Consider the following 26,730-nt stretch of genomic DNA (forward strand, 5'->3'; position numbering starts at 1 on the left):
ACACCAGAGTTGAAGAAGCAACCAGTTTTATGCAAAATCGCTGCCCTGTCAAAAACTGCCATCAACCAAGTTACTGACTCCCTATGCATATCCCATTGAAATGGACAGGAACTAAGCAATCATTATGAAAAAGTCACGGGCCTCTGGCATCATGTGTCATTTCATCCTCAGGATCTCTTAACTTTTGATAGATGGTGCTATTCAATGCCATACTATGCTAGTAACCTAAATAACGAAGGTGTCTATTTAGTGCAGACTTTGCCTGTGGCTAAAGAGCTGGGCAGCGATTTTCTAGAGCAGCATAGTGCAACATCCTTAGATCAGGCTATGTAGACTGTATATAGAGATTACAAGTTTCTTCCGCATTAATATAATGTGAAGGACCATATATAAAAAAATGCAGATTATTTGTGGTCTTCAGGATATTCTTTTTTAAAAAAAATTTAACCTGAGACAATGTGCAATATCTGAAGAGCTCTTCATGACGCTGGAAATCCTGCAGTTTTGAAACTGCTTTTTGATCAGGAATAAATTCAGACTTGGCAATTGACACATCTCTTATGACCATCAGTCCAGGGACGATCACTTCCTGTCTGCAGATCTTCACGAACTCATTTCTGAAGAGGGAATTTTAAAAATTTACTTCAGCAAAGTTTACTAGGCTATTTAACCATGTTATTGCCCTTGCTAAATGAACTGGATACTTCTATTGCGCAAAACAAGGCTGTTCAAAGCGTAGCCTGAGGGCCACAAGCAGTCCTTAAGGCTCTTTTGGGCAGCCCTTGGACTGCCTTTCCAAACTCAGGTAAGAGAGGCCTTGGGCTGTGGGAAGAAGGTGTAAGGGTTCAGACAGGGTCCTAAAGTCCTCCCACCTCATTCTCAAAGCCTAGTTAGCACATTCCCAGCTTTGGGAAAGAGGTGGGAAAGCTCTACACCTCTGCCAGAGCCTTGTGCCTCCTTCCTGAAGTCCAGCACCTAGCTTATCTGGGGTGTGTGGATGTGTGTGAAATTTTGGCCTTGCTTCCCTGCCCCCCATGACAAAGCAGTGTGTGGGCAGAGGGTACTCTTGCAGCCGACTTGGTATGAAGTTGGGACACCTTGGTGCAAAATTATGGGTAATAACTCGGAATTAGAGATCCACATAACTCATTCTCTGTGAGGCTTTGAGTGTATATTTATAAGCGAGAAGTGAATTATGCCTCAAATCAAATGGCTGGATGTTCTTGTAAATCCAGAGGGAATTTTCATTTGGAGTGGGGCCCTTCCTGTGGCCTTCAGGTCTTGCTTGGCAAACACAAGCTCTTGGGCACACCTCAAGAGAGACCTCTGGGCTGCAACCAGTGTGCTTTAAACCACTGGGGGTGGGGTCAAGTACCACGGGGGGGGGGGTCAAGACTGACCCAAGGGGGGTTGAAACAGGAGCACTACCACCCTGCAAAGATATGGAAAAAGAGATTAAGAAATGGGTCTTGAATGCATGTTTGGGTGAAAAGTGAGTTCTGGGTCTGAAAAGGTTGAAGATACTTGTTTTAGACAATCTCACGATATGTGATTAGGACACATGGCTACAGTTTACCTGAAATGTTCAACATCCTCATCCGAAACCAGATTTTTTATGACGAGATAGCCGTTCTCCTCATAGAAATCCCTTTGCTCTGGGCTTAGAACATTATTATCTAAGGTGTAACTGCGGAGAAGGAACACACACTGGATAAGTTCACAGGGCAAGGATGAAGTCTAGGAAATAAGCGCTCCCTGGGAACTCTTATGCAACCTACAACACACCCCGGGGTCTCCTGCAGCACAGAGGAGCTCTAGGGAAAACAGGCAGGTCCATGTGGGAGGGGGTCCCTGAAGTTCAAAATCTGCAGTACCATGAAGGTACCGTATTTATTTCCATGAAGTCAGCACAAAAGTTAGTTTGCTGTTTGCTTCTTGAGAATAGAGGCACAAAAGTTTCTACTAATCCACAAATACACAGATGCAACCATGCCCAGAAACAGCATGCCATTACAATCAATCAATCAATCAATCAATCAATGAATCAACGACATATTTACAAAATAATAAATGTATATATATTTTTAAAAATTGGATTAAGTTTCAGGTGTTGCAATTGCTAGCTGTAACCTGCCCCCCCAAGTAGGTAAGAAACAACCACATCAGCAAAATACGTGGTTGTTTCTTTTTTTATGCCCCTTTTGAGTGCTTCTGAGATAGAATTTGGCATATAAAGAAAAAGGGGGTCTTTGCATGAAAGAAACTATTTAGGTTGCTGTCAAGGGCTCAGGAGCAGAGGCACAGGGGAGAGAGGAAATGGAGAGCAAAGGGGAAGAATCTGAGGGCAGCGGAGGGCAGAATGACAGTGACCCGAGAGATTCCATGAGCCTCTCCAGTGAATCAGAAGATTCCCAGAAGGGGGCGCCGATGGCCAGGGCAAAGGGGGTCCCAGGGGGGACACACCAGAAGCAGGAGGCCAGCGGAGACTCCCAGAGCAGTAGCTGGAAGTCAGGGCCAGCTTCCCCACCGGAGCGTAGTGGGGGGGAAGAGTCCCATAGGTCAGAGTCAGCGTCTCCTCCGGCAAGCAGGGAGGAGGAGTCAAGCCCAGCTAGCGTCCCCGAAGAGGGGAGCAGCGACAGGAGCAGTATAACGGTCAGAAGGAAGGTGGCAGGCTGGGCGCGCGCGCCAAGTTCAAATGTACAGGCGCGCGGGACAGCAGAAAACCCGGATTGGGAACCAGGTCCGAAAGCCCGCCGGAGGGAGGGGGAAGACTCAGGGGACTCAGCGTCAGAAGAGTCTAGGAAGGGCAGAACCTCGGCGGACAAGCGGACCCAGAGGAGAAGGGAGCAGAGGAAGAGGTGGAGCAAGGCTAGGGTCTTAAACTGGTGTCTGGGGGGAGGAGACTCAGACGGAGCTTCGGCGGTCTAGGGTTTAAGACGTAGAGCTGCGCGCCGTGGCTGTAAAAGAGAAACTGAACTTTGATAAAGACTATTTCATATAACAACGGACTGGCGTTGGTCCTCTGTGAGCTGGGACCTGAGGCAGCTCTGACAGTTGCAATCCAAATCTCTTTAGCATGGATTAAGAGATAATGAATGCAAAGGGACTTGCTACAAGACTGAACTGTGCTATTAGGTTATTTAGTTTATACTATGTGCCCTATCTTTACTTCACGCACAGATGCTGCAGGGAGCTATTGGGAGAGCAGGAGCTAAAGAACAAAAATTAGATAGCAAAATACTGGGAAACAGAGGGCAATGGTTGCTGCATCCTGCATCCCAACATTTGCTACTCTACTATTTCAGAACTGCAAAATCTGCAGGAATTCAGAGCAATGTGATGGTTAATCCACCCCAAATTATCAAAACTTCACCAAATTCAAGCTTGGAATTCTAGCCAAAAATAAATATATGGTTTCCTTTCATGGCCATGATCACCACAACACATTTAATTTTTATAAAGAAAAAGAAAAATTACCTACCGGTACTGAATTGGATATTTCACCGTAGTTACTTGGGCTGAAGTTGGAAATTGTGTCTTGAGCACAAGTTAAGGAATCTAAATACAGTTTTGAATAGATATTATATCCTTTGGGGTGAAATAAAAACTCAGAACTCATTTTGAATCATAGGAACTATTAACATGGAGGAGGAAATATAATGTACATTAGTTTTATTCTGATGTAGACCACTAATCTCCCAAGTTTTCCTAATAATTTAAAGCCACATGCAGCAGAACTGGAAGATAGCCATTCTACATTATAATTATTTATTTTAAGCAACAGTTAAAGAAGGTAGATTTAAAAAATAAATAAATAGTAAGACATGGGGATTTTCATGCAACCCAAAATCCAACACCTAAGCATTTATCTCCTCTCCTGACATAAAACAAAAACATTCCAAGTTAATCATAAGACAATTATGAAAACTGCCACTTTTTGACAAAGTAATAATCAAAAATAAAAAAGAATAAAAATATGCACCCCATCACCAAGACCATTCCACTGTAACTATCCAACCTCCCAGAATTTCAACACCTCTTGCGATGGTTTGACCCCTTTCCGTTTTAACAGTACAAATTCTACAAACACCATTCATATCTCCTCAAAATCATTTCTCCAGCATATTCTGTGTCTTACCTTAATGACACGTTAATTTATCATTAATAGCTATATCCCACTTCTTCCATTTTATATTCTGCTTACCCCTTCCACTTCCTAGCTATAAAAACTCGTGCAGCTGTCAATAAATTTGTGAGCAAGCCCTTCCTAGCCTGCAAACCTCCCGCCCCATCGTAAATTGATAATAAAGCTACCTCTGGACTTTTGGTCAGCTTTAACCCCGTGATTTCTGTTATCTCCTTAAACACCCTTTGCCAAAAAAATTGTACATATTTATACGTGAATATAATTCCCTGTTTCCTGGCACTCTGCCATTCTCACAAGTTTCCCGGAGAGGAAAGACTGCGGTTTTGAAAATGAATGTTTTATGAATATTCCCTCCCCCACCCAAAAAAATACGCCAGTTCTCTTTTCTAAAGAAAACTGAGGAAAGGATTCTACAAACAACTTTAATTTGAAACAAGATGCATCTATTAAAAAGTTTATGATCTTTGTGTCTTCTCTCACAAATAGTTATGGATTATTATGCCCCTTCAATTAAACAGTGAATAGCCTGACTAAAACAGAAACGAAAAATCCCCGCTGGTTAAAAACAGAAAAGAAGATGAGCAATCCTATTGAAATACTTACTATGATATTAAAAAGGAGGGGAGGGCAAACAAGGAATATTTGGATTATATGATACATTCCAATGTTGCAGTGACATAACAGGACCTCCCTCAATCTACTGTGGAGGGTTCTCCAACCCTTTGGAGCAGATTTTGAGTGATCATGGGGCACTGCCAGAAAGAGAGGAGGAGAAGAGGGAAAGTTTACTTCCAGTAGAAATCTGCTGTGCTAGCAGAATAATAGTAGCATTGGATATGGCTCCTTCTGCTGAAATAAGAATTACAGTTTGAATACATTTTGCAAATTATTAAGCCTGGGACACAGTATGGATATAGGAAGATACAACAGAACGCATGTATGGATCCACTCAACAAAGCGTCACAAAAGAAGTGATTCTCCTCACACACACACTCCCCACTGTTTTTGTAGCACCCTGCTTGTGGTTAACGCTTAGCTGGAATGAAATATTCAACGCAGCAATAGAGAAATTAAAATAATAATTTATTTGTCAGACAAATAAATGAGAGGCACAGTGGTATATGGTTACCAAGCTCTGGCCTGGCCTCCTGCCATTATGGCCAGCACTTATATTCCCTTAATCCAGCCCCCTTTGCTCCTCCTTGGCTGCATCTGTCCAATCAGCCTGGTTGGATTTCCTATTGGCTGCCTGCTATATCCAATCACAAAAGATACACCCACATCCTCCTGTCCTTATATGGAGCACAAAGAGCTATATATTGTTACATCTATAAATGACAAATAAGTAGTAATATATCTTACATGTGTCTCAACAAGGAATATTAATTACCAGCTCACCTCTTGCCCTCTTCGCCCTATTGCCTTCTAAAACAAATGGTTAATCTTAAATTTTTATCTTAAACATATGTCAAGGATCTTGAGTTTCACATCAACATTGAAAGATCTCCTTCATTTGAGAGTTTCTAAACAAATGTCTGACAGCCATATATCAGGACTGCTTGGATGGCTGCTTGGATGGTGTCTTCTTGTCTGACAGGGGGCTGGGCTCAATGGCCCCTGTGGTCTATTCCAACTCTAGGACTCTATGAAATAAGAATCTAACATCTAAATTTGTTACTTTCTAAATCCTTTGCATAGTTACATTTAAGCCAATATATTTAAGCTAATATATTTCATACATTATCATAGGTAACCTTTTAAAAGAATAAAGCTTCTCAAAATAGAAAGGAAGGAACTCAGTAAAAAACAGGTTTTAAAAGGAACCCCTTCAGTTTACCCCCCCTTCAGCCATCTGCTCTCCTCTTTAGCTGTTCCCAATATTTATTACCCTTAAACTCTCTCAGTTTAAGAAAGAAACTGCCTTTAAAAAGGACTTCCCAAAAATGCTTTCTTTCTGCCAGCCAGATGCTTCTCCATTTGGTCTTTAACCTTGGAAAGAAGATCTAGCTCATTTTACTGGGAGGCACATTGGTATAATTTTACTATTTACTCATTCCTAATTATATTTATCTCTGCTTTTTTTATCTTCTGTAACATGTAGGTCAGTGTCCGTTCTCAGCCTGTAATTTCAGCTTTTACGACTTTGAAAGTTATTTTCCTGCTATAAATCAAGGGGGCCCCTTGTCTAGGAGGAAAACATTGCCAGTGTTTTCTTAAGCAGCTGGTCTGCCTGGCATGAAACTTTTGAAAATCTAAGCCCTCTTTAATATACAAGTCCTGATCAAACATTAATAAAATGCAGGCTTATGCCTGATGCCTCATTCCCCCCTTTCAAGCTCAAGGACCTTCGTCCCAAGTGTCCTTGATAGCTTGACCTTCATCATATTCCTGAGGTAAAGCTCTGTATAGGGCCATGATATGAGGTAGAGTTTCATTTGAAACCATCTTGCTAATTGTACTTCTAAAACATGAAATGATACATGGCATCATACATAAAACCATTACCACTACTGTCAAGAAAAACAAGCAAGACAATAGTATCCCTTTGAGTCCTGTGACATTAGGTAACCAATTGGTGAGCCATCCCATATCCCATCCTTCCCATGTTTGTACTGGGACATGTGCTATATTCTCCATCTTTGTAGCCAACACACGGATTGCCTCACCATTATCAGAAATGTTAAAGCAACAGGCATTCCCTGTCAAGTTCAAGACTCCACATAGGCCTCCCTGCCTGGCAAGTACATAATCCATTCCCATTTTCAGCTGCAAAATGGCGGCTCTACTTTCATCCAACTGTTGTGCAATAAGTCTCAAACTCTGGGCCGTTGCATTGGTTACCAGTTCCACTACTGCTTGCAATCGAATTATTCTGTTTAGATTATAAATAGGATCCCGTGCCCCTTGTATGAGCTCACCAGGATTCCAGGAGGCAGGATCATAATAAGCTATAATGCGCTCTGGTGGCCAATCATCAGTACCGCTCCAACTTTGGGTACTTCCTCCTGCTATACGAGAAATATCAGCATTCCTTCGTGTTCGCTTGGCCGAACTAGTGGGCATAATCCACATTGGTGGTAATACCCATCCCAGGAAACAAGTCCCACTCCATTTGGAAGGGAGTTTCTTGTATGCCCATTCTCCACATATCCACCACAACCATCGGGTCTGAGGTTTTTGGTACGTGGAGTACAGAAGGCGAAATATCAAAAGAGGTAGAGAGTTCACAGTGCAGTATGTTAGATTGCCTTTTTCTGTCACAGTTATGTTCCATACCGCTTTCCATGCATGAATAAAAGGAGGTGCACAGGGCAAGGTATTCCGAGTTCGATAGGTAGTACCGTGTGCCCAGGTATGACTATTCTTAAAATAATCCCAAGTATAGTGACAATGAGAAGAGCCTATCATGGTAGAATCAGCTGCATCTGATGATTTATGTACACAGAATTCCCCTTGTACAGGTATAACTCGTAATGGTTTAGTTGAGTTCCATCCGGGGAAATTCTGTATTTCTGTTTGGTGTGGCATTTCGCTTACCATACCAATGGCATCTAATGGTATCGGTAATAAGGGCATACCTCCCTCTGAATCATCTGGCCCAAGAGAGCAAACAAGGCAATTGGTCCTATTTGCAACATTGGCTACCATTTCAGCTAAACCTACCCACATATTGTGGTCATGGCTGAATCCATATTTAGCAAATTTGGTCAGATTCAAGGACCCTTCCCCTTCCCAAGGGATCAGGATTAATAATAAAATCATGTTGATGTCTAGCATATGCATTCCTTCCACAAAAGATTACCTTATTGTGATAGCATAAAACTATTAGTCCCAATATAATTCCCCCAGTGACAGAAATGGGGAACCACCAAGACCAAAACATATATCCCGAGGATCCCCAGTGAGTAATATCTCTGATAATTGTTCCACAAGGGGGGGCCAGTCAATTAATTGTATAAGAGAATCTTCCCGTTCACAGTCGCTGGTTCAGACGCTCCTCAAGCTTCAGGCGTGCGCAGGTCAGCCAGCTTCCAGGTTGTGGCTGCAGCAGGCCGGTCGTCTAATGTTGCCCGTGACCTAGCCCGTTCCCGGTAGGGCTAGATACAGGGGTTTTTGGAGAGAGTCAGTTTTAAAGGATTAGAGGGGTCACCTTTGCACGTCCAACTGCCTTCGGACTTCTTCAAACGAGAGTGATGAATCCAGGGGGTCACCTCAGCTACCTTCACCGCTGTTGGAGTAGAGAGCAAGACGGTGTAAGGTCCACGCCACTTAGGTGCAAGTGGATCACGTTTCCACTCTTTCACCCATACGCTATCGCCAGCCTGGAACTGATGAATCGGCTCGGCAATGCTGCACGGCGTGCGCTCGAGGACCCACCTGTTAAGAGAAACAAAAACACGGGAGAGAGATTGCACTTGTCCCTGTGTCACATAGTCTCCTATTTGTTTAAGGTCAGCTGGAATATCCTGAACAAAGGAGGGCGGTCTCCCATACAGGAGCTCAAAAGGTGACAACTTAAGTCTTTTTGTGGGTGCACACCGAACACGAAACAGTGTTATGGGTAACACATCTACCCATCCCAATCCCGTTTCCTGGGTTAATTTTGCCAATTGGGTTTTCAGAGTCCGATTCATTCTTTCAGTTTTCCCTGAACTCTGAGGCCTATATGCTGCATGCAGTCTCCATTTCACTTGTAGGACTCGACATACTTCTTGTACTACTTGATCAATGAACGCTGGCCCATTATCACTTCCAATGCATCTAGGTAATCCAAACCTCGGGATCAATTCAGTGAGGAGTCTCTTAGTTACCTCTCGTGCCTTTTCAGTTCGGGTGGGAAAGGCTTCAACCCATCCGGTAAGAGTGTCTACAAACACAAGGAGATACTTGAATCCCTTAGAAGGGACCAGCTCTGTGAAGTCCACAATTAGACTTTCCATGGGGACATATCCCACATGTTGGATTCCAGGAGGTTGTACCGGTCCCTGCCTGGGATTGTTTTTAGCACAAAGAACACATTTCTGTGAAATGCAAGTTGCTAATTGTGATAGGTTAATAATATACAACTTCCGACTGAGACTCTCTCTGGTTGCAGTACCGCCAAGGTGAGTAGATTCATGATAATTTCTTACAATTGTGCCTGCTAGATGATGAGGTACATAAATCCTATTGTCCGGCAGAATCATCCAACCGTCCTTCACAACTGCTCCTTCCTGTTCAGCCCACTTCCTCTCTTCTGGGGTATAGTGAGGTTTAACTTCTTCTGGAGCTACCTCTGGTATGAGGGCTGCTATAAATCCTCCCACAGGCTTTTGGGCTGCCTCTCGGGCTGCTTTGTCAGCCGCATGATTTCCTCTGGTTATTGGATCCCTTCCTCGTCCATGACCTTTGCAATGCATTACAGCAATCTGTTCTGGAGCCCATACTGCTTCTAACAGGATTTCTACTTCAGGTCCATATTTCAAGGCCTTCCCGTGGGCTCCTATTAGACCTCTTTCTTTCCATAGAGCTCCATGTGCATGCAGGGTTAAGAAGGCATATTTAGAATCAGTATAGATGTTTGCCTTACATCCGGCTGCCAATTGCAGAGCTCTAGTTAAACCTATAAGTTCAGCTTTTTGTGCTGAGGTGCCGGCAGGCAAAGCTTCAGCTTCCACAACTTCCTCATTGGTGACCACAGCATATCCTGCTCGTCTGGCACCTTCATGCAGGTAACTGCTACCATCAGTATAATATACAACATCTGGATTTTTCAATGGTTCATCTTTCAGATCGGGTCTACTGGAATAAACTTCATCCATTACTTGGAGACAATCATGTGATTCCTCATCATCTACCTCTGGTAGGGGCAGCAAAGTCGCTGGATTGAGCATATTCACTACTCGTAGATGAATCCTGGGATTTTCACACAATAGGCCTTGGTATCTAGCCATCCTTGGGTTCGTTAGCCAATAACTACCCTTATATTCCATGAGTGTCAGAACAGCATGAGGTACATTCACATACATCGTCTGGCCGAAGGTAAATTTATCAGCTTCTTTGACAAGGCTTGCAGTGGCCGCTACTGCCCTTAGGCATGGAGGCCATCCTTTTGCTACTGAGTCCAATTGTTTTGACAAATAAGCTACTGGACGGTTCCAACTTCCTAATCTCTGGGTCAGGACTGCCGCTGCAATCCCATTCTGTTCATGTACATACAGCTGAAAGGGTTTTTCCGAATTAGGCAGTCCAAGGGCTGGGGCCTCCATAAGTCGTTGTTTGATAACTAAAAAGGCTTGTTGCTGCTCAGGTCCCCATACGAATGGGTCCTTCTCTGCACCTCGAGTGCTTTCATGTAAGGGCTTGGCCAGACTGCTGAAATCAGGTATCCATAGTCTACAAAACCCTGCTGTTCCCAGGAATCCTCTAAGTTGTTTCCTTGTGGTAGGTTCCTTGATAAGGCAAATAGCTTCTTTCCTCTCTGGTCTCAATGCTCGTTGTTGGTGTGAGATGTCAAAGCCCAAATATTTGACCTTTTCTAAACATAACTGTGCCTTTTTCTGGGAAACTCGGTAGCCAGCTTGCCAGAGCAAGTGGAGCAGTTCCTCTGTCCCTTCTTTACAGGTATCAAAATCCTTTGCTGCTAGTATAAGGTCATCTACATATTGCAGAACCACCTTTTCTCCAGGTATTGAAGGGTAACTTGTTAGATCCTTCGCCAAGGCAGTGCCAAATAAAGTTGGGGAATTTTTGAATCCCTGGGGCAATCTTGTCCAGGTTAGCTGGCCTTTTGTTCCTGTTAAAGGGTCTTCCCACTGGAAGGCAAATATAGGTTGGCTCTGTGGTGCCAGCCGGCAACAGAAGAATGCATCTTTCAAGTCCAATACAGTAAAAAATGTTGCTTCTGGTGGGATCAAACTCAGCAAGGTATATGGGTTTGGTACATTTGGGTGCAAGGTCTCGATAGCCTGGTTTACGAGCCTCAAGTCCTGCACTGGCCTGTATTCATCTGTCCCAGGTTTTCGAACAGGCAAAAGGGGTGTGTTCCATTCTGATTGGCAGGGCTTAAGCAGACCATATTTTAATAGGCGGTCCAAATGTTTCTGGATGCCCTCTGCTGCTCGCCGGGGTAAAGGATATTGCTTTACAGATACAGGGGTAGCCATAGGTTTTAAGGTTACTACAATTGGAGCTATATTCTTGGCCATTCCTGGTGGGCTATTTTCGGCCCATACTCCTGGTGGCACCTGTAGGGTTCGGAGGAGCTTGTTTAATTCTGTATCCAATGTGGGTTGGACTTGCAAGGCTGACATTAGGCGCCATGATTGTTCCTTAGGTACTGAGAGGGTAATTATTCCTGCTGCCTTTGATGGCAGTTTCATTTCTGGACCTCGAGGAGTGAAGGTGATTTGGGCCTGCAGTTTGGACAGCATATCTCTACCTAAGAGAGGTATTGGACACTCAGGTATATACAAAAACTGATGGGTTAAACGATGTCCCCCAATCTGGCATTCCAAAGGTTGGAGGAAAGACCTCTTAGCTGACTGACCAGTGGCACTTTTAATGACTACACTTTTGGATGCCTTTTTCTGCAATAGTTCTGGGAGTACTGAGTATTCAGCCCCAGTATCAATCATAAAGTCTATTAAATGGCTCCCTAATTGAATCGTGACCGTGGGCTCCTGGAAGCCTAACTTTATGGAGTCCGGTCGTTCCTAGTCTTGGGTAAAATCCTCCTCTGCCAGTCCAATGAAATTGTCTCTACTCTGTCCTTGTCCAGGTCTCTGATATCTTCCATTTCGGATCATTCCCCGTCCCCGTCCCTGGTTTCTTGGGCCGGAGCCTGGGCCTGGGCCTGGGCCTGGGCGTACTTCTTCCAACCTCAGGGGTTCAGGACACTCCCGCTTCCAATGACCCTCCTTCTTGCAATTCGCACATTGATTCCTTCCCAGTGGTGGATTCCTTCCCCGCCCTCTTCCTCCATTTAAGGGGCGGTAGTCTTGCTTCACTGCTGTGGCTAGCATTACCATCTTTTCCTTCTGCCACTTCTTCTTCTCTTGCTTCTCAGCCTCATCCCTATTCCGATAAACTCGGCGTGCAATGGCCATAATTTGGCTCATCAGCATCCCTTCCCATCCTTCTGATTTCTGAATTTTCTTACGAATGTCAGAAGCGCACTGGGCCACAAATGTAGCAGTAATCATTCTGCTGTTTTCAGGGGCTTCAGGGTCAAAAGGAGTCCATATACGATAGGCTTCTTGCAGCCTCTCTAAAAAGTCTCCCGGACTCTCATTTGGTTTCTGTTCTACTTCTGAGACTTTAGACATATTAGTGGGCTTCTGGCATGCCCTGCGAATACCTTGCACAAGCGTCTGGCGGTAGGTGGTAAGTCTGGCCAGATGAATTGCATTGTTTGGATCCCAATTAGGATCTTCCAAGGGAAAGTTATCTTGGAGATGACGGTCAATATTAAAAATATTTCCCACTCTGGCCTGCTCACGCAAATATATCTGTGCCTTTTCAATTATGTCTCTTCTTTCCTCAGTGGTGAACAGAGTATTCAGAAGCTGGCGACAATCTGTCCAAGTAGGACTATGAGTATTTATTATTGAAGTCACCAAGTCCATCATAGCCTGAGGTTTTTCTGCAAAAGATGGGGTGTGTGTTTTCCAATTCATCAGATCCGTAGTTGTGAATGGAATGTACTGCAGGGTCGAAGTTCGAGGTGGCCTTGGTCCGAGTTGCCCGTTAACCAGCACAGGCTCCTCAAGTGCATCAAATACTCTTCTGAGAGGGGCTACTACGTGATCTGTTTCTTCACTTTGCTCTAGGGGCCTCAAATCATAGGGGATGGTATTTGTCCCAAGGCGTTCTTTTAGCAGCTTAATACGCCTGGCTGTATTGCTTGCTGACCGATTAAGGTCTCCCTGTAACTTCTGTAATAATTCTCTAGGACTTGGATGTACAGGGGTTTGGGGTAGGCAATCAGTTGTTCCACTAAAAGAGACTGTAGATGGAGTTCTACTGGGACTCACAGATGGAATAACCACTTCTGCTTGGGCTTCATTATAGGACTCCAATGCCTCCTGAAGATATTTATCATAATCTATCAAGGAGTCAAGTTCTGTGTCTCTACCCCCATTATTCGTTCCACTTTCTTGCCTTGGGGTTACAACTGGTGGAGGGTTTGGATTATGCTCCCTTCGATGTGGAGCATAGGGTGGAGGTGGAAGCACCTCTTCCTCTGGTCCCTCAAAAATGGGTTTGAGTTTATTTGGCAAGATTCCTTTCCTAGCTTCGGCTTTTACAGCCAATAATTTGCATCGTTGGACTTTGCATTCTCTTATCCATGGAGGATTTTTATTTAATGTGCTCAGCCAGGAATCTATATATGAAAATTGTTCTGGGCACCCTCCAGTTTCTTTGGTGATGTTAGACCAAAGTTTGCTTACTAAATTTATATCAAAAGTTCCCTGAGATGGCCATCCAGTATTTTGTTTTGGCCATTCTAATTCACATAACGTTCTCAAGCGCTCTGGCGTCATTTTGACTCCATATGCCCCTGAGAAGGCTTTCTTAAAATTATTTAACATACATTCAAGAGGTGTATTTCCCCCCTTTGAACCCCCAACTCCCATTGTATGGCCCTGTGAAGTATCCACTCAGTCACTCACACACACGCTTCGTGGGTTTCCTTGCCCAGATGGAGTCGCCTCACTGGGAACCGAAGTACTACCCACTCCACACTCAGGTCAGCTACAGATTGCTCTGTACTTTCTCACACATACAATGCGCAAGATACTTCACCACACTCTACCTCCCATTCTTCCCTTTCCCCCCACCAGACCACCATCTGATATACCCAACCACCTAGCGTACTCAGTTCCCACTTACTGAGACGCAGAAGTTTGATCAAGACTTCTCTTCCTCCCAATTAATTGGAGGGCCAAAAATCCCTTTGTGCACTTACCCCTTGGTTGGTTCCGTTTCCCCCCGGTCCGTCGCCGCCAGTGAGCAGGGTATCAGACAGACGAGACTGCTGCGTTCCCCTGGAAAAAATTTTTCCATGCGCGCTGGGTAGGCAGTTTAGAGATCCTCTCTCTTGTACCCTGCTCAGTAGAGCGAAGGGGCTGCGTTCCAGCAGACCACTTATCCGAGTCACAGGAGCACCATAAAATGTAGCACCCTGCTTGTGGTTAACGCTTAGCTGGAATGAAATATTCAACGCAGCAATAGAGAAATTAAAATAATAATTTATTTGTCAGACAAATAAATGAGAGGCACAGTGGTATATGGTTACCAAGCTCTGGCCTGGCCTCCTGCCATTATGGCCAGCACTTATATTCCCTTAATCCAGCCCCCTTTGCTCCTCCTTGGCTGCATCTGTCCAATCAGCCTGGTTGGATTTCCTATTGGCTGCCTGCTATATCCAATCACAAAAGATACACCCACATCCTCCTGTCCTTATATGGAGCACAAAGAGCTATATATTGTTACATCTATAAATGACAAATAAGTAGTAATATATCTTACATGTGTCTCAACAAGGAATATTAATTACCAGCTCACCTCTTGCCCTCTTCGCCCTATTGCCTTCTAAAACAAATGGTTAATCTTAAATTTTTATCTTAAACATATGTCAAGGATCTTGAGTTTCACATCAACATTGAAAGATCTCCTTCATTTGAGAGTTTCTAAACAAATGTCTGACAGCCATATATCAGGACTGCTTGGATGGCTGCTTGGATGGCGTCTTCTTGTCTGACAGGGGGCTGGGCTCAATGGCCCCTGTGGTCTATTCCAACTCTAGGACTCTATGAAATAAGAATCTAACATCTAAATTTGTTACTTTCTAAATCCTTTGCATAGTTACATTTAAGCCAATATATTTAAGCTAATATATTTCATACATTATCATAGGTAACCTTTTAAAAGAATAAAGCTTCTCAAAATAGAAAGGAAGGAACTCAGTAAAAAACAGGTTTTAAAAGGAACCCCTTCAGTTTACCCCCCCTTCAGCCATCTGCTCTCCTCTTTAGCTGTTCCCAATATTTATTACCCTTAAACTCTCTCAGTTTAAGAAAGAAACTGCCTTTAAAAAGGACTTCCCAAAAATGCTTTCTTTCTGCCAGCCAGATGCTTCTCCATTTGGTCTTTAACCTTGGAAAGAAGATCTAGCTCATTTTACTGGGAGGCACATTGGTATAATTTTACTATTTACTCATTCCTAATTATATTTATCTCTGCTTTTTTTATCTTCTGTAACATGTAGGTCAGTGTCCGTTCTCAGCCTGTAATTTCAGCTTTTACGACTTTGAAAGTTATTTTCCTGCTATAAATCAAGGGGGCCCCTTGTCTAGGAGGAAAACATTGCCAGTGTTTTCTTAAGCAGCTGGTCTGCCTGGCATGAAACTTTTGAAAATCTAAGCCCTCTTTAATATACAAGTCCTGATCAAACATTAATAAAATGCAGGCTTATGCCTGATGCCTCATTTTCACTCTTTTTAAACGGAGTTATACAATCTATCATCTTGTGCAATGCACAGGATTGGAGCCAAAGGTTCCCTTCCCTGATGCAAGTTAACTGCATAGGAAGGGGACATTTTAATGTAACCCATAGACAGCATAATGAATATTACAGTTCACAGAGTTTGGATAATAAACAATGATTGTTTTAAGTTTTTATTTGTCACCTTGGTGGCAACTTCTAATGACAAATGGAAAACTATTTGGGGAAAGCAATTTTTTTTTACAATAGTGTCTTCTATATTTGTACTTTCTAAATATTAACAAAAACACCAGATGGAAAGCAATTGCCAAACACAAAGTGGTGTCTTCCAAGAAAATTAAGAAAAAATACCAGTGATATAACATTTTGTCAGAAAAATCTACAAAATAAAAAAAGGAAACTGTTGGAAACAACTGTAGGAATAACACTGTTCCAAAATGAAGGTTTGTTGGATGTTCAAATATATAAAAGGATGTCATATAGAGGGAGAAAGGTTGTTTTCTGCTGCTCCAGAGAAGCGGACACGGAGCAATGGATCCAAACTACAAGAAAGAAGATTCCACCTAAACATTAGGAAGAACTTCCTGACAGTAAGAGCTGTTCGACAGTGGAATTTGCTGCCAAGGAGTGTGGTGGAGTCTCCTTCTTTGGAGGTCTTTATTTTTTTTTATAAGATATTTATTAGCATTTTACAAAAAACATAGGTTTACAGAATAAAAAAATTAAAACAGTAATTAACATACTAAAAAGAAAACATAAAGAGAAAAAAAGAAAAAATACAAAGTTCAAAAAACAAATAGCCAAGAGAAAATAAAAAATCCATTTTTCAATATCTTTAAGTTCATTTGCTTATTTCCTTGACCTCCTCACACCTCCCCTTTTTGTATTCCTATTTACATAATCAATTCAGCAAATCCTTACCCTCTTTCATTTATCTTAACTCTATATCTTAACCTATTATAACTATGCATTTTCATCCATTATCAATCCATATTTGCATATTCTTATTAACCTTGTTACCAATACCACTTATTTTCAATCCAACATCATTTTAACATTCGTTAATTTTACAGTATTTCTGCAGGTAGTCTTTAAATTTCTTCCAATCTTCTTTCACCAACTCTTCTCCCTGGTCTCGGATTCCGCCAGTCATTTCTGCCAATTCCATATAGTCCATCACCTTCATCTGCCACTCTTCCAGGGTGGGTAAATCTTGTGTCTTCCAATACTTTGCAATAAGTATTCTTGCTGCTGTTGTTGCATACATAAAGAAAGTTCTATCCTTCTTTGGCACCAATTAGCCGACTATGCCCAGGAGAAAGGCCTCTGGTTTCTTCAGGAAGGTATATTTAAATACCTTTTTCATTTCATTATAGATCATCTCCCAGAAAGCCTTAATCTTTGGGCACGTCCACCAAAGGTGAACGAATGTACCTTCATTTTCTTTACATTTCCAACATTTATTATCGGGCAAATGATAGATTTTTGCAAGCTTGACTGGTGTCATGTACCACCTGTAAATCATTTTCATAATATTCTCTCTTAAGGCATTACATGCCGTAAATTTCCTACCTGTGGTCCACAACTGTTCCCAGTCAGCTAACATAATATTATGTCCAACATCCTGTGCCCATTTAATCATAGCAGATTTAACTGTCTCGTCCTGAGTGTTCCATTTTAACAGCAAGTTATACATTCTTGAAAGTATCTTAGTTTTGGGATCTAACAATTCTGTTTCCAACTTTGATTTTTCCACCTGGAAGCCAATTTTTTTGTCCAGATTATAAGCCTCTCTTATTTGATAATAGTGAAGCCAGTCTCACACTTTGTCTTTTAATTTCTCAAAACTCTGCAATTTCAATTTGTCTCCTTCTTGCTCCAAAATTTCCCAATATTTCGGCCACTTGGCCTCCATATTGAGCTTTTTCTGAGCCTTTGCTTCCATCGGTGACAACCACCTTGGGGTTTTATTTTCAAGTAAGTCTTTATATCTCTTCTTTGGAGGTCTTTAAGCAGAGGCTTGACAACCATATGTCAGGAGTGCTCTGATGGTGTTTCCTGCTTGGCAGGGGGTTGGACTCGATGGCCCTTGTGGTCTCTTCCAACTCTATGATTCTATGAAATAAGAAATAATTCAATGAAGAAATAAGTTGAACTGGATATGCATTTCCACTAAATCATAGAGCAATTATAGTTGGAAACAGCAAAGAACAGCAGGAAGTATTCCCTTAAGAGCAAGATTCCAATGGTTGCCAAATGGATATCATTCCGGAGGTCCGTACTTAACCTGAAACTGTACTTAACCTGAAGCACCACTTTAGCTAATGGGGCCGCTGCGCCGCTGGAGCACGATTTCTGTTCTCATCCTGAAGCAAAGTTCTTAACCTGAAGCACTATTTCTGGGTTAGCGGAGTCTGTAACCTGAAGCGTATGTAACCTGAAGCGTATGTAACCTGAGGTACCACTGTAAAGTGTTTTAGATTAATACAAGTAAGCTCATTTATCCAATAGGGCATTTCACACATTACACACAGGCAGTTTTGCTAGTATGTATATTTTGGTAACTGTGGACAACCATAGCTTACTGATAAACCCATTTGTGATATTAACTCTATTCAGTTTTTAAAAGTATTTTTGCAACAACATTAAAAGCTTTGTGCCACACATTCCAATCCACAAAAATTACAAAAATATGAGTCAAAAGACCAAGTTACATGCATACATGCTACTCTTTCAATCTATTTTTTCCCCATAATTGGTGCCCAGGATGAAAAGACAAAGGAACGCGGGTGGTGCTGTGGGTTAAACCACAGAGCCTAGGACTTGCCGATCAGAAGGTTGGCGGTTCAAATCCCCGCGACGGGGTGAACTCCTGTTGCTCAGTCCCAGCTCCTGCCCACCTAGCACTTCGAAAGCACATCAAAGTGCAAGTACCTTCCAGCGGGAAGGTAAACAGCGTTTCCGTGTGCTGCTCTGGTTCGCCATGCTGGCCACATGACCCGGAAGCTGTACGCCAGCTCCCTGGGCCAATAAAGCGAGATAAGCACTGCAACCCCAAAGTCAGTCACAACTGGACCTAACTGTCAGGGGTCCCTTTACCTTTACCTTATGAAAAGACAATAATGGTTCATTTCTTTCACAGAGAATTCAGTCTGGAATTATCATCAATAGAAACTTCTAACAGGGAAACATCCATTGTTGTTGCTATTAATATTCTGATAATTTTTAGTATTTTTTCCAAAGTAGAAGAAAAGGGCCAGGACAGGTGCTGATGCAACTGTCCCTGGTTTGTATATATCATGAAGTCATAATACAGTGCATAAACATCGAGCAGAAAAACATACTAAGGGTATGCCTGAGATACCTTATTTGTGAAGATAATTCAGTAGACATTAGTTTCAGTGAAACTGCATCCAAGGTCTTTTAGCATAGAATCATATATCGTTGGTGTATGTATCCTTTCTCTTTGAATAAAATTACAAAAAGACTACGCACTACAAACAGCTGGAGATATGGTAGCAGCTTTGGCTCATTTTTTCACCTCTGGTTGTACTGCCCTAGTCCAGTGTTTCCCAACCGGTGTTCCGCGGCACACTAGTGTGCCGCGAGACGTTGCCTGGTGTGCCGCGACATGTTGCCTGGAGGGAGGCGGGCGAGTCGGGCGGCGAGAGGCGGGGCGGCGGCGGCGAGGAGAAGCCGCCCAGCGCGGGGCTCTCGCCGTCTGCCTGCCTGGCTGCCTGCGTGGCACTGACGTCACGGGGCTGTAACGTGCCCCACATAGGCACACGCGGGGCGGCGAGCGAGCTCCCTCCCACATCCCATCGCCGCTCGCTTCGGCCGGCCTACTGGGCTGTCGCAGGCGGAAGGCCTGCGCATGCGCGAGGTTTTCGCGCCTTCGGGATTCCCTTCACGCCTTCCTCCTCCCGGGTCCTTGAGAGCGCGGGAAGCGGCAGCGCGAGACCGGCGTTGAGCCTGGTAGGTATTGCGCTTGCCAAGGCAGTCATTTGGGAAATGAAAACTTGCAAAGCAAGCAACCAGTTCAATCTGAAGTACGTGTATGCTTAATACCCTGCATCTGAAACCTGTTCTGCCCCCTCCCCCACACTTGGTGCCATTTTCATCTACACATGCAGCAGAGTAAGTTGACCCAGAATAGTACCAATTCAGATGGCAGATGGGAGAATGACAGTGCTGAATGCTTTCCCATGTAGAACAGTCCCTGCAAATAAAAACCTAGCATATTTGGAAGAGGGATGCTAGCCTAACCATTACCTTCTATGCTGTTACTATTTTTTTATTTTTTTTTTACATAAGTAAAAAGTGACCTTTCCCCATCTGGCATGGTGGTGTGCCTCGAGATTTTTTTCATGAAACAAGTGTGCCTTTGCCCAAAAAAGGTTGGGAAACATTGCTAGTCAAACAAGTTTGGTTACAGGTCTTTTGCAATGTTGAGTGAATAACCAAATAGGTCATTCAAAAATTATCTCCCTCTCTCTTTTTGATTTGGGTCACCACATAATTAAATATTGCAAAAAAGCTCACAGCAGCTAGATTCTGGAGAACTTGCGACACTGACCTTATGGAAGTCTGGTATCAGAAACTTTGGGACTTGGCAGTCATGGACAAATAAAGCTGTCACCTTTGACTGTGTAGAAAAATTCAAGAGGCAGAAAAATCTTTATGCTATTTAGTCAAATTTTATTTCTTATGCAGTAACTAAAAAGCATGGGCTCTCTCTCACTGGAAGCTTTAACATGACACTTTTCAAAGATAGAAATGACTGACGTAATTGTTTCATTAGAACAAACCAAAGCTCCTCTCCTCCTTTTTCCTTTGTATTGGGCTGCACTGTATTGACTGATATTTGATATATAGAAAAATAGAAAACAGAGAGATTATAGATAGACAGATATTCATACAGTCACCGTGGCATTCTGATGACCTGAAGGGGCAAAGAAACTTTCCAGTAAATGCAACTTTGAGAGGTGGATACCTGGTACTTGCAAGATGGCCTTGAGGTAAGACGCTCCTCTTAGAGCTCCTCAATTAGATGTTGGGGGCTCCTACTCCTTTCAACTTTTTCAACATTTTAACTTTTTAATCTTTTAACCCTCTTCTTATCAAAAGTGTGGCAACCTGGGGTTTTATATCAGAGAACTTGTGAAGTTGGTGCTGTAAATTAGATCTAATGAAGTCAAACAGCTTAACAGCCGCCGCCCAGCCTATTTCAAGGACTCGTAACTCTAAACAATTTAATTAATCTCCTGATCTTTTTCCAAACTGTCTCTGACTCAGGCTTGTTCCGTTTGTGCTTGCCTCTGCCCTCCTGGCTTGTGGGTCCAACTCTGCTGTGTGCCTGCACTGTCTTCCCAGTTGTGGGTCCGGCTGCCCTGCATGCCGGCAGTGCTCCTGGACTGAGACAGACTGAGCCTGGGTCAAGATATATTACTCTGCAGATGACTCAATTGAAAGGTACCTAGGGAGCCGGGGGGGGGGGGCTCCACCCTAAGACGCCAGAGACTCTTAAGCCACAGGGCTGGCAGCTGGTTGTAGCAGAGGAGAGGTATCATCCTGTGGCCCTGAGAACACCAGCAGTGGGGGAAACCAGAGGACTCCTGATGCCAAGAGGAACACTTTCTCTGCCACTACAAGTTGGCAATAGCAACAGCAAGAGGAGGGCCCCCTGAGACCATCGGGCACGGCATTGACATCGAACAGGGCATTTACTGAGCCTGCCCCGCCTTCCTCTGCCCACCCCCCCACCCCCGTCGCCTGGTTGTTCAGGTTGGCAGATTCAGAGATCATTCGAGCAGACTCGAGCTGGCGCCTGATGCTAGAAGAACTTCGTCTGCTACAATAACTTTTTTCTTTCCTTTCCCCCCTCCCCCCTTCCTTTGCCATTTGTTTTCGTTTTTTATAGTTCATTGTTTCATGATAATATTTAAGTTTTGCTTGCATACTGTTAGGTGTTTGATGCTATTTAGGTGTTTTCCCCCCTTAATGTATGTTATATGGTAGTTTTGTTTAGCTATGGAATGTTTTGGGGTTTGTTTTTCAATTTCTTAATTTAATTAATTGGTTTGCCTAATATTATAATAGTAGGCTGACAAAGAATATAACAGTTTCGTATTAACAGAGAGGTAGCTGATGTTTAGCTTGCTTGTTCTACTCGACTAATTAGAGTTATCGAGTTGCTGATACTATAAGCAGAATAACTAGGCTGGGAAAGAGTAACATCAATTGCCATCAATGAAGGCTAGTATGAGGCTTGGGATTGCTACCGTGGAGGGGCGAGGGAGGTATGGTGGTGGGGGCAGATGTCATGGGTGAAGGGGATCGAGATACGGATATGCTTGTACCCCTTCCAATCTGCGCCCCATCCCGAGGGACGAGGGTAGGGTGAGCAAGGATTACTCACCTCCGTCACTGGTGCTGTGCAATGCCAGCAACAAAACCGCCACCCTGCGAGATTTCTTTACCTCGCAGGGGGTCGACCTGGCTTGTATGATGGAGACCTGGGTGCGCGAAGGGGAAACTGTCACCTTACGAGAGATGGCGCCCCCGGGTTTCTCTGTCCTCCACCAGTCGTGGACTGTGGGCCGGGGGGGAGGGGTGGCATGATTAATCTGGGAAGATTGTTCTTTCAGGGCTCTACCATCGCCATCGATCCCCGGCATTGAATGTGTTGGCCTAGCGTGGGGCTCCGAGGTGAGCTTGGCGGTCTGGCTGGTGTACCGGCCATCTAGCGCACCAGCAGCCACCCTGTCAGGCCTACTGGAGGCGGTGGACGGCTGGGCCTTGGAGTTCCCTAACCTATTGGTATTGGGGGACTTCAACATCCATGCTGATGCCACTCCCTCCTCACAGGCTCTGGACCTGGTGTCTTCCATGGTGACACTAGGGCTCTCCCAGTTTGTTTCGGGCCCCACACATCAAGCAGGCCACACGCTGGATTTGATCTTTGGCGTAGGTATAGATGTGGTCATGTCTCCTTCGATGAAGGTGCCATGGTCTGATCACTATGCTCTGAAAGCCAGGATTGACTTTGCACCCCCCACCCTGCTTAGGTGGCGAGCCGATTTGGGCTCGCCCGCAGAGGCTGATGGACCCTGATAGATTCCGCCAAGGCTTGCGGGACCTTGCTCCCCCTGGCGACTCATTGACTGAGCTTGTTGAGGGCTGGAATACCCAGCTCCTGGCAGCCATTGATGAGATCGCACCTAAGCACCCTCTGCGACCCTGCAGAAGCCGGGCTCCCTGGTTTACCGAAAATGAAGTGGGACCTCAGACGGCTAGAGCGAGTATGGCAGTATGGAGCCTCAAGAACATCTTATAGGGTTTTTATGAAAACCTACAAGATGGCAGTGAAGGCCACTAAGAAGTCTTACTTCTCTGCCTCCACTGCATCCGCTAGCTCTCGCCCGGCGCAATTATTTAGTATAATTAGGTCTTTAACGTCCCTCGAAGGACAGCCAAATTTAAACAACAATTTGACACACAGCTGTGAGGCATTTGCGAGCTTTTTTGCGGAGAAGGTCCTGTTGCTCCGCCATGACCTCCCTGCCAATTTGGATACAATAAAGGAACTGGAGGCCCCTCGACTGTCCTCCGGTCCAGTATTGGACCACTTTGACCGAATATCCCCAGCCGATGTGGACAGACTCCTCCAATTTGGAAAGCCCACTACCTGTCCTCTTGACCCGTGCCCGTCTTGGCTAATTAGAGCGTGTCCAGACGAGGTGCGGGCCCCCCTGGGGGATATCATCAATTTGTCCCTTGGCACCGGGACATTCCCAGGGGAACTGAAGGAGGCAGTGGTGCACCCGCTCTTAAAGAAAACATCATTAGATCCCTTAGATCTACCCAATTACCTCCCAGTTTCGAATCTTCCATTCCTGGGTAAGGTGATTGAGAGAGCAGTTGGTGGGTTTCTGGATGAAACATCGGCTCTGGATCCATTCCAGTCTGGCTTCCGCACTGGTCATGGGACCGAGACGGCCCTGGTCGCCCTAACATGATCTCCGTAGGCAGCTGGATCGAGGCGGGTCGGGGCTGCTGATTCTTCTAGACCTGTCAGCAGCTTTCGACATGGTCGATCACGAACTTCTGGACCACCGCCTTGCCGACGTGGGGATTCAGGGCACAGTCCTTCAATGGCTGCGCTCGTTTCTCTCTGGTTGGGGACAGAGGGTGGCGCTTGGGGGGGGGGGAATTGTCATCGCGCCACTCCTTGGTGTGTGGAGTGCCTCAGGGTGCGATACTCTCCTCGATGCTTTTTAACATCTTTATGCGCCCCCTCGCCCAGCTTGTCCGGAGTTTAGGGTTGGGCTGCCATCAGTATGCTGATGACACCCAACTCTATCTGTTGATGGAAGGCCATCCTGACTCGGCCCCAGACACACTGATCAGATGTTTGGAAGCTGTGGCTGGATGGTTATGTGGGAGCCGGTTGAAGTTAAATCCTTCGAAGACAGAGGTCCTTTGGCTGGGTCGGGACAATATGGGATTGGGGGGGGCATCCATCTCTTGCGGAGGCACAATTAGTACCAGCACCGTCCGTTAAAAGTTTGGGTGTAATCTTTGACACCTCCCTTTCCATGGAGGCGCAGATTGCAGCTATAACAAAGGCGGCATTTTTTCATCTCTGCCAAGTTAAGCAGTTGGCTCCTTACCTCTCTCGCCCTGACCTAGCCACTGTGATCCACGCGACGGTCACCTCCAGACTGGATTATTGTAACTCACTCTACGTGGGGCTGCCCTTGAGACTGACCCAGAAACTCCAGCGGGTGCAGAATGCCGCGGTGAGACTCCTTACAGGGTCCTCGCTGCGAGATCACATTCACCCGGTGCTATACCAGCTGCACTGGCTCCCGGTGGAGTACAGGATCAGGTTTAAGGTCCTGGTTTTAACCTTTAAAGCCCTATATGGCCTAGGACCCTCATACCTAGGGGACCGCCTCTCCTGGTATGTCCCACAGAGGAACTTACGGTCTTCAAACAAAAACATCTTGAAGGTCCCAGGCCACAGGGAGGTTAGGCTGGCCTCAACCAGAGCCAGGGCTTTTTCGGCTGTCGCTCCGATCTGGTGGAACGCTCTGTCACAAGAGACTAGGGCCCTGTGGGACTTGACATCTTTCCGCAGGGCCTGCAAGACAGAGCTGTTCCACCAGGCCTTTGCCCAGGGCACAGCCTGACTCCCTCCTTTGGCAATTCTCACAGAACTCTAGCCCAATGGTTGCCATTAATCTGATTTGAATTGATTTTATAATGAAATTATTTTAGAAAGTTGTATTATTTTATTGTTGTTAGCCGCCCTGAGCCCAGCTTCAGCTGGGGAGGGCGGGATATAAATAAAAAATTTATTATTATTATTATTATTATTATTATTATTATTATTATTATTATTATTAACGTATGCTGAGCTGGCAGTAGGAGGGGGAGAAGAGAAGGAGGAGGAGAGATAACTACAACCTGCACTCCCCCACTGCCTATCTTGCTTGCAAACCCACCTCCAACTTATCTCCCCAATGCATAAAAAATCTAGGATGGCATTTTGCATGTCCAACCACTGGATGCATAATACTATACACATAACTAGTGGCAGACCTAAAGGGAGTTGCTAATTCTGTATTCAACAGAGAGGAAATTTCAGGAAACCTTGAAAATGCTCAGACCTCTCTATTGTTCCTCATCTTGAAACACATTAGTAATAAATAGTGGGGGAGAGGGGGAGAGAATCAAGGAAAAAGTATTAGAAAAAGTATTAGATAATCACATATACCTTATGTAACAGTACCAAGTACAAAGGTCAAAAGCAAGATTGCTAGTTCAAAAATAATAATAAATAAAAAGGTTAGCAGCAATCAGAGCTGTAGATCTAATATGCAATATAAAGAAATGTTTCTTCCATCAAAATATATCCCTGCAAAGCTGTGAATAACAACGGAGAGACAACAGAAATGGGATTGATACATGTCCAAATCATCAGGATATTAGGGGGGGGAGGGGCACAAAGGCCACTGCAGGTATTTTCCTATCCCTGCAGAATTCTTTGTGCTGTGCATAATTTTGCTTAAACACACTTGCAGTTATTTGCCACCCACTGACAGAATTATATAAACACAGAATTGTACAGTTGGAAGGAATCCTGAGGGTCATCTAGTCCAACCCCCTGCAATGCTTCAAACGTTTAGTTTCAGCTTCACTGGGGCCAAAATCTGTACAACCCTTGCTCAGACATATGCAATCTTGACTAGATACAAGATAATTTGATTTATAATTAAAAGGGCTGCTTTGCATTTAAACTAAAGAGGCCAGCATAATAGACACACAGCCATTCAAGTGGCCCATCAAGTTGTATAAGAATTACATAGCTCTCTAGTCAGTATACAAACCAAACCCAAGAAGTGGCGAAGGCTGAGAAGGGAATTAGAATTAGGTCCCAGCTCAGCCATGACCCATGTCTGGGAGAGGCAGTTACCAGGGTCCTCTCTGCCCTCTCCCCATAGAAGGTTTATGCACTTCTAACAAGCCTCAGAAAAGCAGCAATTCGACAGGTGAAGCTTTTTCCCACTGCCCATTTGAATGTCATGAAAAGATGCATTTTTTAAAGTTCTGCTGCTATGCAGGTCCAACACGCTCAAGACCTCTTCCAGAGACTGTGTCGGCCCGAGTTTCAAAGGCTGTTTCTCTGCAGCCTTTCTTACAAGTCTGTTCCAACTTAATGATGCAGAAGGAAGACGCAGGTTAAGCTGCCTGGAAGGGACTGAGCCCAGAAAGGCGAAGGCGAAGGAGAGATGGAAAGGTGCCTGTGCCTGGAGGCGGCCTTGCAGGGCTGGACTAGATGCCTCTCGGGCCCCTTCCAACTCCCTCGACCGTAGGAGGGTCCGAGGGAGCTAGAGGGCTTGTCCGAGAAAGGACCGCCACGAGAAAGAGGAGGGCGAGGACGAGTCTCTGGCTTCCCGCCCTGCCTCGCAGGGGGCCGGACTCGATGGCCCTCGGGGGCCCCTTCCAAGGCCACCATTGAATCCCACGGACTGTCAGGCCGGGCCGGGCCTCCCCTCCTCGTCCTCCCTCGCCCCCAAGGAGGAGCTTC

The 26,730-nt window shown here is 44.7% G+C and overlaps 1 protein-coding gene and 1 long non-coding RNA gene across 2 annotated transcripts in view; both read right to left on the reverse strand.

Annotated features, from left to right (window-relative positions):
• LOC114605031 (phytanoyl-CoA dioxygenase, peroxisomal-like) overlaps nt 1-26,730 on the reverse strand; it is a 39,995-nt gene that overhangs the window by 12,991 nt on the left and 274 nt on the right. Inside the window, exons 2-4 of the mRNA XM_028745769.2 lie at nt 3,482-3,537; nt 1,577-1,687; nt 449-617 (exon numbers count right to left, since the gene is read on the reverse strand). Of these exons, the coding sequence (XP_028601602.2) occupies nt 449-617; nt 1,577-1,687; nt 3,482-3,537 (336 nt within the window). The remainder of the gene's footprint in view (nt 1-448; nt 618-1,576; nt 1,688-3,481; nt 3,538-26,730) is intronic.
• LOC144329119 (uncharacterized) lies at nt 3,934-26,449 on the reverse strand. Its single transcript, XR_013394528.1, has 2 exons — nt 20,212-26,449; nt 3,934-4,899 (listed from the first exon to the last, which is right to left on the reverse strand). It is a non-coding gene; the product is annotated as an uncharacterized LOC144329119 (long non-coding RNA).

The sequence above is a fragment of the Podarcis muralis genome, chromosome 10 (assembly GCF_964188315.1).
Source record: "Podarcis muralis chromosome 10, rPodMur119.hap1.1, whole genome shotgun sequence".
NCBI lineage: Eukaryota > Metazoa > Chordata > Lepidosauria > Squamata > Lacertidae > Podarcis > Podarcis muralis.